The sequence below is a fragment of the Felis catus genome, chromosome D1 (genome assembly GCF_018350175.1).
Source record: "Felis catus isolate Fca126 chromosome D1, F.catus_Fca126_mat1.0, whole genome shotgun sequence".
Classification (NCBI taxonomy): Eukaryota; Metazoa; Chordata; class Mammalia; order Carnivora; family Felidae; genus Felis; species Felis catus.
This window is the reverse complement of record NC_058377.1, coordinates 110,089,602-110,101,470: the sequence shown is the minus strand read 5'-3', so window position 1 is coordinate 110,101,470 and position 11,869 is coordinate 110,089,602. Positions and strand designations below refer to the sequence as shown.

The window sequence follows — 11,869 nt, the reverse complement described above, 5'->3', positions numbered from 1 at the left end:
AGACACAGAATCGGAAACAGGCTCCAGGCTCTGAGCCATCAGCCCAGAGCCCGATGCAGGGCTCGAACTCCCCGACTGCGAGATCGTGACCTGGCTGAAGTCGGACGCTTAACCGACTGCGCCACCCAGGCGCCCCAAAAGGAACCAAAGGAGAGCTTAAAATACGTATGTGTGCTAACAACCGCATACTTGTATGATAAAAGTGGGACCACAGTTCCGAGGGAGAAAGAACTGATTGGTCGGCGATGCTGGGAAAACTGGCTCACTCTACGTTGAAACACATCTGGATCCCTTCTTGCACCACATCCAGAGACAGAATCTGTGGCCTTAAGGATCTTAATATAAATTGTGAAACCTACCATTGATCGAGTGCTCATATGTGCCGTGCCCGTTACTGTGCAGGAAGTCATTTAATGCTAAATGAATGCTATGAAGGAAATACTATTGTTACCTCCATCTGACAAATGAGGAAACGAAGGCACAGAGAATTTATGTAACTTGCTCACGGCTGGATGAGGGTGAGGTGAAGGATGTGAGCCGTGCAGAGTCAATTTGTATCTTTATTTAAATTGTTGATATTTTGTTCATCGTGTGTTTTTGCCTTAAATCTGACTTTGAAAAACAATGCATTGAAGTATTATTGACCTTGCTTACCGGATCTTTTGGTATCCACTTAATTTTTTTACACTAGTCCTGGCCCTCCAAATCCCAACACTGGTAAGAAGCCCAGTATTCCAGTGGTCTGGCTCCAGATTCCGTGAACTATCTTATTGTGACACTTAGTAAAACTATCGGGCCAGGGGCGCCTGGGTGGCTCAGCCGGTTAAGCCTCCGATTCTTGATTTTTCCTCAGGTCGTGGTCTCGCAGTTCATGAGTTCCACATGGACTCAGCCCCGCATGGATCTCTGCACTGATAGAGCTGAGCCTTCTTGGGATTCATTCTCTCTCTCTCTCTCTCTCTCTCTCTCTCTCTCTCTCCTCTCTGCCCCTCCCTTCCTCCCTCTCCGTCAAAATAAATAAACTTTAAAAAAAACAAAACTATGAGGCCACTAGAATACGACACTGGAGAATATCTTTATAACCTTGGGAGGAGGAAACACTTCAAACAAAACTCAAAGAACACAAACCTGATGGACTTGAATATAGAAAACGGAGGATTGGTTTTCTTTCTTTTAATGAAGGTTTGTGTAAAGTAGAAGCAGAAGAAAATGAATATATTGTCCGATTTCTTTTTCAAAAATGAACTGAATATTAAAAAAACATTTTTTTAATGTTTATTTTTTGAGAGAGAGAGAGAGCGTGTGTGCAAGCAGAGGAGGGGCAGAGAGAGCGGGAGACACAGAATCCAAAGCAGGCTCCGGGATCTGAGCTGTCAGCACAGAGCCTGATGCGGGGCTCGAACTCACGAACCGCAAGATCACGACCTGAGCCGAAGTCGGCGGCTTAACCTCCTTCCCCCCTTCCTTCCTTCTCTTACAAATTCACAAAGCTTTGGAAGGAAACGCAGTAAATTTCTGTTTGCAAATGGCTTGATCTACCTCTTTTCCTGGTGCCTTTGAAGTGGACATTGAACTCTTGTGAGACAATCCTGGGTCCTCTAGGTCCTGGTCCACAAAACAAACCAGGCAGCGGTCAGCAGCTACCTTCACTTGGACCCAGACACCCGACTCCGACGATACTGCCAACAATCAGACCTATATGGCTTGTGAGCAAAACAGACGAAAAGAGGGAACCAAACAGGACCAGTTATCATTTTCCACGTATGTCCACAGGTTTTTGTGTTTTGAGTTGGCCTGGAGTACGAGTTTAGAGAAAGCTAAGGAATATACCAAGTGCTACCATGAAGAGATCCTGGATCCACAATGGACGGGGCGTGCCAGCTGCCCCTCTGCTTCGACCGAGAACAAGCCCGGAAAGATGATGAAACTATCGGGAAGGGTGAAGTTATCCCTCAGGAAGCAGACTTCCGGATCAGGTTTGAGACACGGGAGTAAAGGGATTTCTGGCAGGTGGTCCATAAAAACATACTAGACTAAGGCATGGAAAGAATAAACAAGCGCTGTTTTTTTAAAAAGCTCTTGCAGGGCGCCTGGGTGGCGCAGTCGGTTAAGCGTCCGACTTCAGCCAGGTCACGATCTCGCAGTCCGTGAGTTCGAGCCCCGCGTCGGGCTCTGGGCTGATGGCTCGGAGCCTGGAGCCTGTTTCCGATTCTGTGTCTCCCTCTCTCTCTGTCCCTCTCCTTCTTGTGCTCTCTCTCTCTCTCTCAAAAATAAACATTAAAAACAAACCAAAAAGGGGCGCCTGGGTGGCGCAGTCGGTTGGGCGTCCGACTTCGGCCAGGTCACGATCTCACGGTCCGTGAGTTCGAGCCCCGCGTCGGGCTCTGGGCTGATGGCTCAGAGCCTGGAGCCTGTTTCCGATTCTGTGTCTCCCTCTCTCTCTGCCCCTCGCCCGTTCATGCTCTCTCTCTGTCCCAAAAATAAATAAACGTTGAAAAAAAAATTAAAAAAAAAAAAACAACCAAAAAAAAAGCTCTTCTGGGATGACCTGGGTTTTTTTTTTTTTTTAATTTTTTTTTCAACGTTTATTTATTTTTGGGACAGAGAGAGACAGAGCATGAACAGGGGAGGGGCAGAGAGAGAGGGAGACACAGAATCGGAAACAGGCTCCAGGCTCCGAGCCATCAGCCCAGAGCCTGACGCAGGGCTCGAACTCACAGACCGCGAGATCGTGACCTGGCTGAAGTCGGACGCTTAACCGACTGCGTCACCCAGGCGCCCCTGGGATGACCTGTTTAAGACAGAAACAAAACACCTCCCAGTTTAACCCGTTTCTGACCGAAAAGTCAAACCAGGGCTGACCCTTGAGAAAAAGTAAGTTCAAACCTCTCACAGGGGCATCTGTCTGGCTCAGTCAGTACAACATGTGACCCCTTGATCTTGGGGTTGTGAGTTCCAGCCTCGTGTTGGGTGAACAAATTACTTAAAAATAAAATCTTTAAAAGGAATTAATGAATTAGTTAAAAAAAATACACAAAACCTCTTGCACCCGTGGGTGGGGGGCAAGAAAACATGATGTCGTTTTTTTTTTTTTTTTAACGTTTATTTATTTTTTTTGGGACAGAGAGAGACAGAGCATGAACGGGGGAGGGGCAGAGAGAGGGGGAGACACAGAATCGGAAACAGGCTCCAGGCTCTGAGCCATCAGCCCAGAGCCCGACGCGGGGCTCAAACTCCCAGACCGCGAGATCGTGACCTGGCTGAAGTCGGACGCTTAACCGACTGCGCCACCCAGGCGCCCCCGTGATGTCGTTTTTAACGAATGTTAAAGAGGAATAATTTCGGGGCACCTGGGTGGCTCACTCAGTTGAGCATCTGACTCTCGGTTTCAACTCAGGTCATGATCCCACGCTTCGTGAGTTCGAGTCCCACATCGGACTCTAAGCTGACAGCACGGAGCCTGCTAAGACTTCTCTCTCCCTCTCTCTCTGCCCCTCCCCCGCTTGTGCTGCCTCTGTCTCTCTCAAAATAAGTAAATAAACTTAAAAAAAAAAAAAGCAGCATACTTTCAAGGCTGAAAGTGGCCTGAAAACTCTTGTTCTTTATTTTGCTGATTAGTGATATGCTGTAGAAAATCATGAGTCAAGGGTTTAGTCCCACGTATATCGTGGGTCAAACGACTCATGAACACGCCAAGCAAGGCCACGTTCTCGGAAGTTTACACAGTTTCTGGTCTGGTCCTGCCCTCGATGGAAGCTGGGAACACAGTGAGATATTTAGCACCACTTTCCTATAACCTAGTCCGCATCCCGTGGACCCAATCCATCCTTGGGGGATTTGCCGTTGGGCCAAGGGTCTGCTGTGGTCGCTGCCAGAGTCTTCCCCCTGCGTGTTGCTGCCGGGGCGTTTCCAATGCGACTGGAGACACGGGTTCTGAGCAGCCGTCCTCACTCTGGGTCCGCCAGGAACCTGTCCGTGGGCCTCTCTACCCTGGGCCGGTGGTATTTCTCTCTCTCTTTTTTCTTTCTTTCACTTTTCTTTCTTTTCTTCTCATACTTGTAGGAGGGGCTCTGCAACGCAAAAAGCAGAAGTAGAAGGATGAGAAAGTGGGAGACACAGAAGGGTTAGCTGTTCGTGGAAAGTCTTAGGACCTTGTCCTTTGACACCACTGGCTTTAGAGAAGTCCTCAAATAGAAACGTGGAGAGAACTGGAATTCAAGTGGAGGGTGGCAGGGGTGTGGATCCCCTGGCAGCCTCGTTTGAAAAAGGCACAGGTTGCGATGGGCGGGGGGACGGGGCAGCCCAAACAGCCAAGGCAAGCTTGTTTTGCAAGCTGGCGACGCAGTTAGGGCTGAAACCATGCTGGGGAGGCCTGCAGCAGAGGGTCTTTGGACTCAGTATTCCATTTCAGCAGGTTTCTCACCTGAGTCCGGGGGAGGGTTCTTGGGGCATCCCCTGCAGGTCTTTGAGCGAGAGTGCTGGGGTGTGGGAGAGGAAGTAGCAGGCCCATCCCGGAGCCACTCCAGGGCAGTGCTGGCATCCAGAGCCCCATCATCCATCGGTGGGGGGTCCGGCGGGAGCCAAGGCGGCGCTCACGGAGAACACCCCCGTGGGACGTGGGCCCAAGCCTGCACTCCACCCCAGGACTCCGAGCATTGTTAACGAAGGGAAACTCGGACAAAGTAAGGAGACAAAGAGAAGGGATATGTGCAACACCAAAGCACTGATACTTAGCTGTGTGTAGACATGCAAATCAGTAGAAAGAAGGCTAGAAACCCGATAGAAAAGATAGACAAAGGCTCCCCAAAGAGACAATTCACAGAAGAGGGAACCACCATGGCTGCCAAGTGCATGAAGAGCTATTCAAATTCCCTAGTCATCAAGGGAACCCAGATGGAAGTTAGGAACCACTTCAGATTCGTCAGATTAGCAAGCATCAGAAAACTGGAAAGCCAAGTGCTAACGGAAAACCAGAACCCTCGCGGTAAGTGTGGGAGTTCCAACAGCCACCCGGGAGAGCATCGTCGGTGCTTTGGGAAGCCGAGGGTGCGTGTACCCTGTGGCCTGGAAGTCCTACTTCGAGGAGAATTCTCCCACAGTCCATAAGGAGACAGTTGAAGACAGGTGTTCGCAGCAGTGACATATGTGACAGGGGCACTGAGGCCAAGCTAAGGGGTGCATCACTGAAGGGTGCGGGGGATACTAAGAGTACTGGATGCTCAGCGTGGCATATTGCATGCAACTAGCAGAAGTAACAAATGAGATGCATGTGGAAAACATTAGTGTTGAGTGTAAAACCGTAAACAGGATGAGTCTTATACACGACAGCATGTTTGTAAGTTTCAAGCATCCATATAGGAGCCAAGCCATGTATAGAAGAGAGCCAGACAGGATTCAAGGAAGCTGCCTGAGCACACCGAGAGGGGCCTTGTTTACAGTGGCGACGCGTCACAAACCGAGGAGGAGGAAAGAGTCAACTCTGCCTATGAGGTCATACAGTGAAGTGTGGTGGGTGGGGGAAGAGCATCCCTGGAACCAGGGGAGCTTGGGTTCCAACCCCAGTTCTACCACCTGTAAGCACTGGGGATTTGGGCAAAGCATTCATTCATTTCATCCACAAATATTTAACGAGCATCTACTCAGGGCCAAACACTGGCCAGGCACCGTGGACATGCTGGTGAATAAAACAGTGTAACATAAGTTACCCTCGGATAAGTGCCGTGTAACGTGATACTGACTTTAGATTGCATCATCACGGATGGCATCTCTGACACCTGACTTTCCAGCAGGGATGCAGATGATGAAAGGACCCAGTTGTGAAAGAGCAAGGTTAAGTGCTTTCCAGGCATAGGGAACAGCATGTGCAAAGGCCCTGAGGTGACAACGAGTTTGGCCTGTGTGGCTGGGTAGGTGAAAGAGGGGCAGAGGGGGCTTGAGGAGATTGAAGATGTAGGCGGGGAACAGATCATTCACAGCTTTGTAGGCCTTAGTCAAAAAGAGCTCAGATATTATTCTAAACACAATGGAAAACCAAGAGACAGTTTCATACAGAGGAGTGAACTGCTGAACTTAGCAGCATACTTTAAAAACAAAACAAAACATTTTTTTCCTTAAGAGTAATACACAGAGAAAAAGGTGAGATATATTTTAAAAGATCACTTTGGCTGCTGAGTGGAGACTGGATCGGAGGAGTGGAAGCCACATAAGCTTTCTGAGCCTCAGAGTCCACACCTGCTATGGTGAGAATACCCAACCGGTGCAGAGCCGCGGTGAGTCGAGGTGGGAACACAGTCTGGTCCTAGGAGTCTCCTTGGCACTCGAGGCGCAGGCTGGGACGCGCAACGCTCCATCTCGGGCCTGGGGTGCCCCTCCAAGCCCAAGACACAGACCTACGAATTGCAAGCGAGCGAGCGAGCGCTGCAGCCGCTGTGGCTCGCGTAGGCGGCCGCTGGGAGGCGCCGGAAACTCTGCGCCGTCCCCAAAGGAGGGCCCGCCCACTGGCCCGCTCGGCGCTCGGCAGCTCCGGCCTGCCGAGGGCGAGCAGGGGCGGGGCCGTTGCGTGGGGGCGGGGCCTCGGCCGGGGCGCCGGACAGTCGCAGTCTTAAGCCTACAGCACGGGGCGGGGCCTGCGTGCGGGGGCGGGGCCGCGGCGCTCGGGGCTGGCGGGCTCGGATGGCGGCGGCGCAGGGCTCCTGAGCGGGCCGGGGCCATGAGCGCCGCCCGGCCCCAGTTCAGCATCGATGACGCCTTCGAGCTGTCCCTGGAGGACGCGGGCCCGGGGCCCGAATTCAGCGGGGTCGCCCGCTTCGGGCCGCTGCACTTCGAGCGCCGAGCCCGGTTCGAGGTGGCCGACGAGGACAAGCAGTCCCGGCTGCGCTACCAGGTGAACGGCCCGGCCCACCTCAACCCCAGCCCGGGTCCGGGGGGTACCCCAAGGCCGAGGCCGGACCCTGGAGAACCCCAACTCAAGGGAAAATCTGTCTAGACGCCCCTGCCTACGTAGCCACTGATTCAAGGCCCTGCCCAGACCCTCCCAATTCTGATTTTGGTCCCCAGCCACCGAACCCGGGAGTTCTTCCCCTAGCCCCAGCTGGAAATCCCACCCGGTGTCCCCACTTATCCTGGGTCGGGACCCAACGCCCTCTTTCCCCGCTGGGCTAGAGAGCTCTTCTTGTCCCTGAACCAGATCTTGCCCAAACTCTGGAGCAGACCCTCGAGCCTTCCACTCTCCCGCTTCTGTTCTGGAAGTCCCCACCCCATCCTGCCCCCGCCCCCACTCCCCTACCCCAGAGCTGGAGGCCCTCACTCACCTGATGAGTCCTTACCCATGCCTTGACTCCCACTAAACTGGGAACCTCCAATCTCCCTGAGGGACTTCCGCCAAGATCCTTTTATTCGAGCCCTGTATCAGATTCCTGCGCCCCAAACCTGAAAACCAGGACTTTTGCCCTGTGGCACGACAAATCCGGAGCCTCCATACTGGGCCCCTGAAATACCGTTCTGAAAGCTCCACCCTGACTCCCAAACTTGGGGGCGCTCCTGGCCCTGGGACCATGCTGGGAGCCCTCAACCAGCACCCCCCCCCACCTCCACCTCCTACCTGGGTTTCAGTTTCTGTGAATCATCAAACCCGTTTGGCGGGGAGGGTGGAGGGCCAGGTGAGCAGCTGTCAAGCGGCCAGGCAAACAGCTGTGTGGGCTTGCTCTCCTCTCCCTGAGAAGGGAGGAGGAAGGGCCTGGGCCCAGTAACCCCTCTGAGCCCTGTGTTCTGGAATAGAACCTGGAGAATGATGAGGATGCAGCCCAAGCCTCTCCGGAGCCGGATGGGGGAGTCAGCATCAGGTCAGGGCCAGGTGGGGACCCGGCCTACGCCTCTAACCCTGCTCCCGGCTCCTTTCCCCAAGGTCCCTGGCCAGTTTCCCACCTCACACTACTCAGCTCTGACACATCCTGTCCCACAAGGATTCCTAGCCTGATCCCCACGCCCCTCATGGGCTCCCCTGTCCTGCAGGGTCACCCTACCCCAGTGCCAGCCTCACCCCCCCCTCACACCCCCACCAGGCTCTTTCTCCTGCAGAAAACCCCTAGCCTGGTCTAGCCCCTACCTTCCCCCAGGTCATCTGTCCTGCAGGAATCCCTAGCTCGAATCTGCAGGGTTTTTTCCATCCTCGGTCCTGCAGAGACCCCAGCCCTTGAATCCTCCTCACTTTGTCCCCTCTCAGTGCCCCCTCTTCCGCAGGGACACCCATCCTAATCCCTGTACCAACCCCCACCACGTCATTATGACCCCTTCATCACTTGCCCTGCCTCTCACTGGGCCCACCTGGCCAGCAGGGATTCCAGCCGAACGTCCATCCGCAGCTCCCAGTGGTCCTTCAGCACCATCAGCAACAGCACCCAGCGATCCTACCATGCCTGCTGCAGGTGAGAGCCTGCCCTGCTTAAGCCACCTGCAGTCTGTGACCCAGAACAGGCAGGCCTGGCTTTCCCCCTTGGTCCTCTGGGTGGGGAAGAGTGATGGGAGAGGGTGGGGCTCTTGTCACTTCTCCCACTCATCCTGCTGTCCTGCCCCCCAGCTGGACGCAACACCCTTTGATCCAGAAGAACCGCCGGGTAGTGCTGGCCTCCTTCCTACTCCTGCTGCTGGGGCTGGGTGAGTGCCCCTGTGGGTCCCCTGCCTACCCCCGTGAGGGCGCCGTCCTCCCTTCGTGCAGGGTCTGGGTCCCCCTTGGCCCACGGAGCCTCCCTACATCCAGCTGAGTGCCATCACCCCACCCCCATTTACAGGTGAGGAAACTGAGGCCTTAAGAGGAGCAGGCCCGGTCTCCTGGACACACGGCCAGGAAATCACACATAGTGGAAAAGGGAACCTGGTCCCATGCTCCAAACTTTCTTTTTTTTTAACTTAGCCATTTAATCCCTCAGGGAGCAAAAGAGCCAACAGCTACCATTTATTCTGTGGCTACTTCAAGCCAGCCGCAGGGTAGGCTTATTTCCGGCCTTACGGAGGTCACACAGAAAGTGAGAGGTGGGACCGTGACCCAGAACCAGTACGGAGACAAGTGCTCAGGGATCTGCCCATCCCCGTCGACAGGGATGCTGAGCACCCTGCCGGCCCGGCCCACGGAGCGCCTGTCGCGTCCCCATCCCTGGAGTCTGAGAGCTGAGGAGGACCCCTCCCTGGCCCTCACTGGGTACACCTATTGCCCAGATGGGGAAAGCGAAGACCAGAGCAGACAGATCTCCCAGCCAGATGTTTTCTGACTCATTCTGCGGGGCTGAGGAATCAGGATCCCCAGCAGGGACCCAGGGTCGGGATCAAGAGGGGCTCGTGAGGACAGCCCAGCTGTGGCAGCTGCTCTCCATCTTCCAGCACGGTCAGAGTCCCCTAGCCAGAAAGCTGAGCAGCGTCCTCGCCTCGGCTCTGGGTGTCTACGTGTGGGGGGAGGGAGCCACCAACTTCTCCAGTCCCCACTGCAAGCTGGGCACTGGTCATACGGGCCACCTGCCTTATCCCATTTCATTCTCTCTCCCAGTATCCACAAGGGCAAGCATTATTACCATCCCAGTCCAGAAATAAGGACAGAGACTCAGCCAGGTAAAGGGACTTGCTCAGACCTCAGCTGTGAGGTAGATGAGCTGGGATTTAAAACCCACATCAGTGACATTACCGGGCCTATAAAGGGCCTTTGTAGGACTTAGAAGACACCTCCTCTGAGTGGGCAGGGCCCCCAGCCCTAAGCCAGGGTGGCAGGTAGTGTTTCAGCCCCCACCATTCCTTTTTTCAGGTGCTCTATACGGGGCACCAGTCACCTAGCAGTCCATGGTGGCCCCTCGAGCCTTCATGCCATATCGCTCCCTTGCTGGAAAGCCCAGCTCCCCCACCGCCCCCAATCCCATCTTCTAAGCGGGGACCCAGGACTCTGTAGGTCTGAACAGTTGATCCAGCCATGACTTCCCCAAACCCACTGTTCTCAGCCAAAGTTACATCCCTCGTTGGGGTCTACAGGCCCTGCCAGACTCCTCGAGCCCGGGCTCTTGCCTCTCCAGTCTTCCACTCTGGAAGCTCCTGGAAGGCCCCAAGTTCCTTCCAGACTCTAGGCCTTTGCCATGCTGCTCCCTCCGCCCGGAGCATTCCAGTTCTTTTCTGCCTGCACCAAGCCCATAGCAAAGCCTCCAGAGTCCAAGCGCCTCCTCCTTCCACATGCAGCTCTCTGCGTCTCAGTTTCATCTTCTGTGAAATGGGGATGATAATACCTGTTTCATTCAGTCACGGTGACAATAAAGCAGTGCAGGTAACAAGCTTAGCCCAGTGCCTGGCAGCACCTGGTAAGTAACAACTAAATGTTAGCTGCTATAGCTGTCACCACCCCTGCTCAGCGTCATTGCTACTGCCTCCAGGAAGCCCCTCCCGACCCCCCCAGGCTCCCCCTGCCGCCTGCTCTGGCCTGCCACACCCCCTATCACTGGATCGTAGCTTGGAGTTTCTTGTTGGTTGCACCACTAGGGAAGGGCCATGAGGGCAGGGACCTCATTCGCTTTTCCCTGTGGGATTCCCAGTACCAGGCACACAGCAGGTGTTCCATAAATGTTTGTCGATTGACTAAAGGCCGCACCACGGAGCAGAGGAAAATCTCACTTCAGACATTTCCCGGGCCCTGCCAGGTGCCCTGCTCTGAAAACACAGAGCTTGGTGAGCTTCCCAGGAAGGGTCCTCTGGCTAGGGAACCTTCAGTTCAGATTGCGGACACTCCTGGGGCCTAAGCCTTGCTGGGGGTGGTGGGTGGAGTTCCCCGCCCTGCCGCCAGCCCCTGCCCCCGCCTCCCCCCCTCACCCTCGCGGATCCGTCTGTGCGCAGCGCTGATCCTGATCGCCGTGGGACTGGAGGTGGCCCCCTCGCCAGGTGAGCGCCCCCTCCTACCTCCGCAGGCAGCGGGGTTCCCCACAAGAGAAAAACTCCTCCAGGACCCGCGAGCCCCCAACCCCCTCGGAAGTTTGCTTCCACCCTCACAGCAGGAAAGGACCCCTTTCACCGCAGCGAGACTTGACCAGACAGTGACCCGCCCCCCCCCCCTCGGTCCCGCCCCGGTGCCTCCCAGCCTTGACTCGGCCCCTCCTCCTGCAGGTGTCTCCAGCGCCATCTTCTTCGTGCCCGGCTTCCTGCTGTTGGTCCCGGGAGGTGCGGAAGGGCTCCGGGCAGGGGCGGGGCGGGGCTGGGGGCGGGGCGGGGGCGGGGCTCGGCGCTGACCGGCCCCGCCCCCGCAGTCTACCACGTGATCTTCATCTACTGCGCCGTCAAGGGCCACCGGGGCTTCCAGTTCTTCTACTTGCCCTATTTCGAGAAGTGAGCCGCGGGCGGACCGCGGGGATCCAGCCTCGCCTGCGAGCGGCCCCAGGGGGCGCTCCTCGGCCCCGCCCCGCTCTGGTTTCCTCATCTCAAGGGAAGGACCGCAGGACCCTCGAGCCCCCAGCCCCCTCGAAGTTTGCTCAGGAAGTTTGCCCACTACCCAGGCCCGGGAAACTCGTCCCTTGCCTGTTCTGTGCCTTAACTTATTCTCGAGCCTTGGGGCTGCTGCGTTGTTGTTTTGTGCTAATAAAAGAATGTACTTCGCTCCAGGAGAGACCTTGATCTCCCTTTCCCGCCAACCCTGCCCAGCCCGTCGGCCTGGCCACAGCCCCTCCCGCAAAACCTGAGGGAAGCGCTGGCTGCAGCTGAAGGCACCAGGACCACCCGTCTCCCCCCATTGTACCCGCGACGGTCCTGATGCTCTAAGACTTGCTCCTCCGTTTTAGGTGCGGACCTGGGCTAGGGACTCGATCCTGCAAGCCTGGAGCAGCCTGCCGTCACCACCCGGCCCTTAGCAGAGCTG

The 11,869-nt window shown here is 55.4% G+C and overlaps 1 protein-coding gene and 1 long non-coding RNA gene across 10 annotated transcripts; one reads left to right on the top strand and one right to left on the bottom strand.

Annotated features, from left to right (window-relative positions):
- Positions 1–3,581: 3,581 nt before the first annotated feature.
- Positions 3,582–8,789, bottom strand: LOC111556726. Its single transcript, XR_002736441.2, has 2 exons — positions 7,311–8,789; positions 3,582–6,389 (listed from the first exon to the last, which is right to left on the bottom strand). It is a non-coding gene; the product is annotated as an uncharacterized LOC111556726 (long non-coding RNA).
- Positions 6,616–11,615, top strand: TMEM134 (transmembrane protein 134). 9 transcript variants are annotated; one of them, XM_045039611.1, is made up of 9 exons: positions 6,616–6,883; positions 7,777–7,852; positions 8,361–8,423; positions 8,576–8,652; positions 9,536–9,597; positions 10,609–10,692; positions 10,858–10,902; positions 11,125–11,178; positions 11,265–11,615. In XM_045039611.1, exons 1-9 carry the CDS (start codon positions 6,741–6,743, stop codon positions 11,345–11,347), a joined length of 687 nt encoding a protein of 228 aa, XP_044895546.1. In that variant the 5' UTR covers positions 6,616–6,740; the 3' UTR covers positions 11,348–11,615. The 9 variants fall into 9 exon arrangements, 8 of the variants coding, with proteins under 8 accessions (XP_044895546.1, XP_044895545.1, XP_023095889.2 ...); XM_045039610.1 differs by having other exon boundaries at positions 8,334–8,423; XM_023240121.2 differs by lacking the exon at positions 9,536–9,597 and having other exon boundaries at positions 7,777–7,841.
- Positions 11,616–11,869: the final 254 nt, after the last annotated feature.

What these genes read in the sequence shown, in the direction of transcription:
- TMEM134 (XM_045039610.1), top strand. Translation starts at nt 6,741, where the DNA reads ATGACGCCTTCGAGCTGTCCCTGGAGGACGCGGGCCCGGGGCCCGAAT. An exon ending in AGTCCCGGCTGCGCTACCAG is followed by an intron (nt 6,884 to 7,776) that starts GTGAACGGCCCG and finishes GTTCTGGAATAG; the next exon opens with AACCTGGAGAATGATGAGGA. An exon ending in GGAGGTGGCCCCCTCGCCAG is followed by an intron (nt 10,903 to 11,124) that starts GTGAGCGCCCCC and finishes CTCCTCCTGCAG; the next exon opens with GTGTCTCCAGCGCCATCTTC.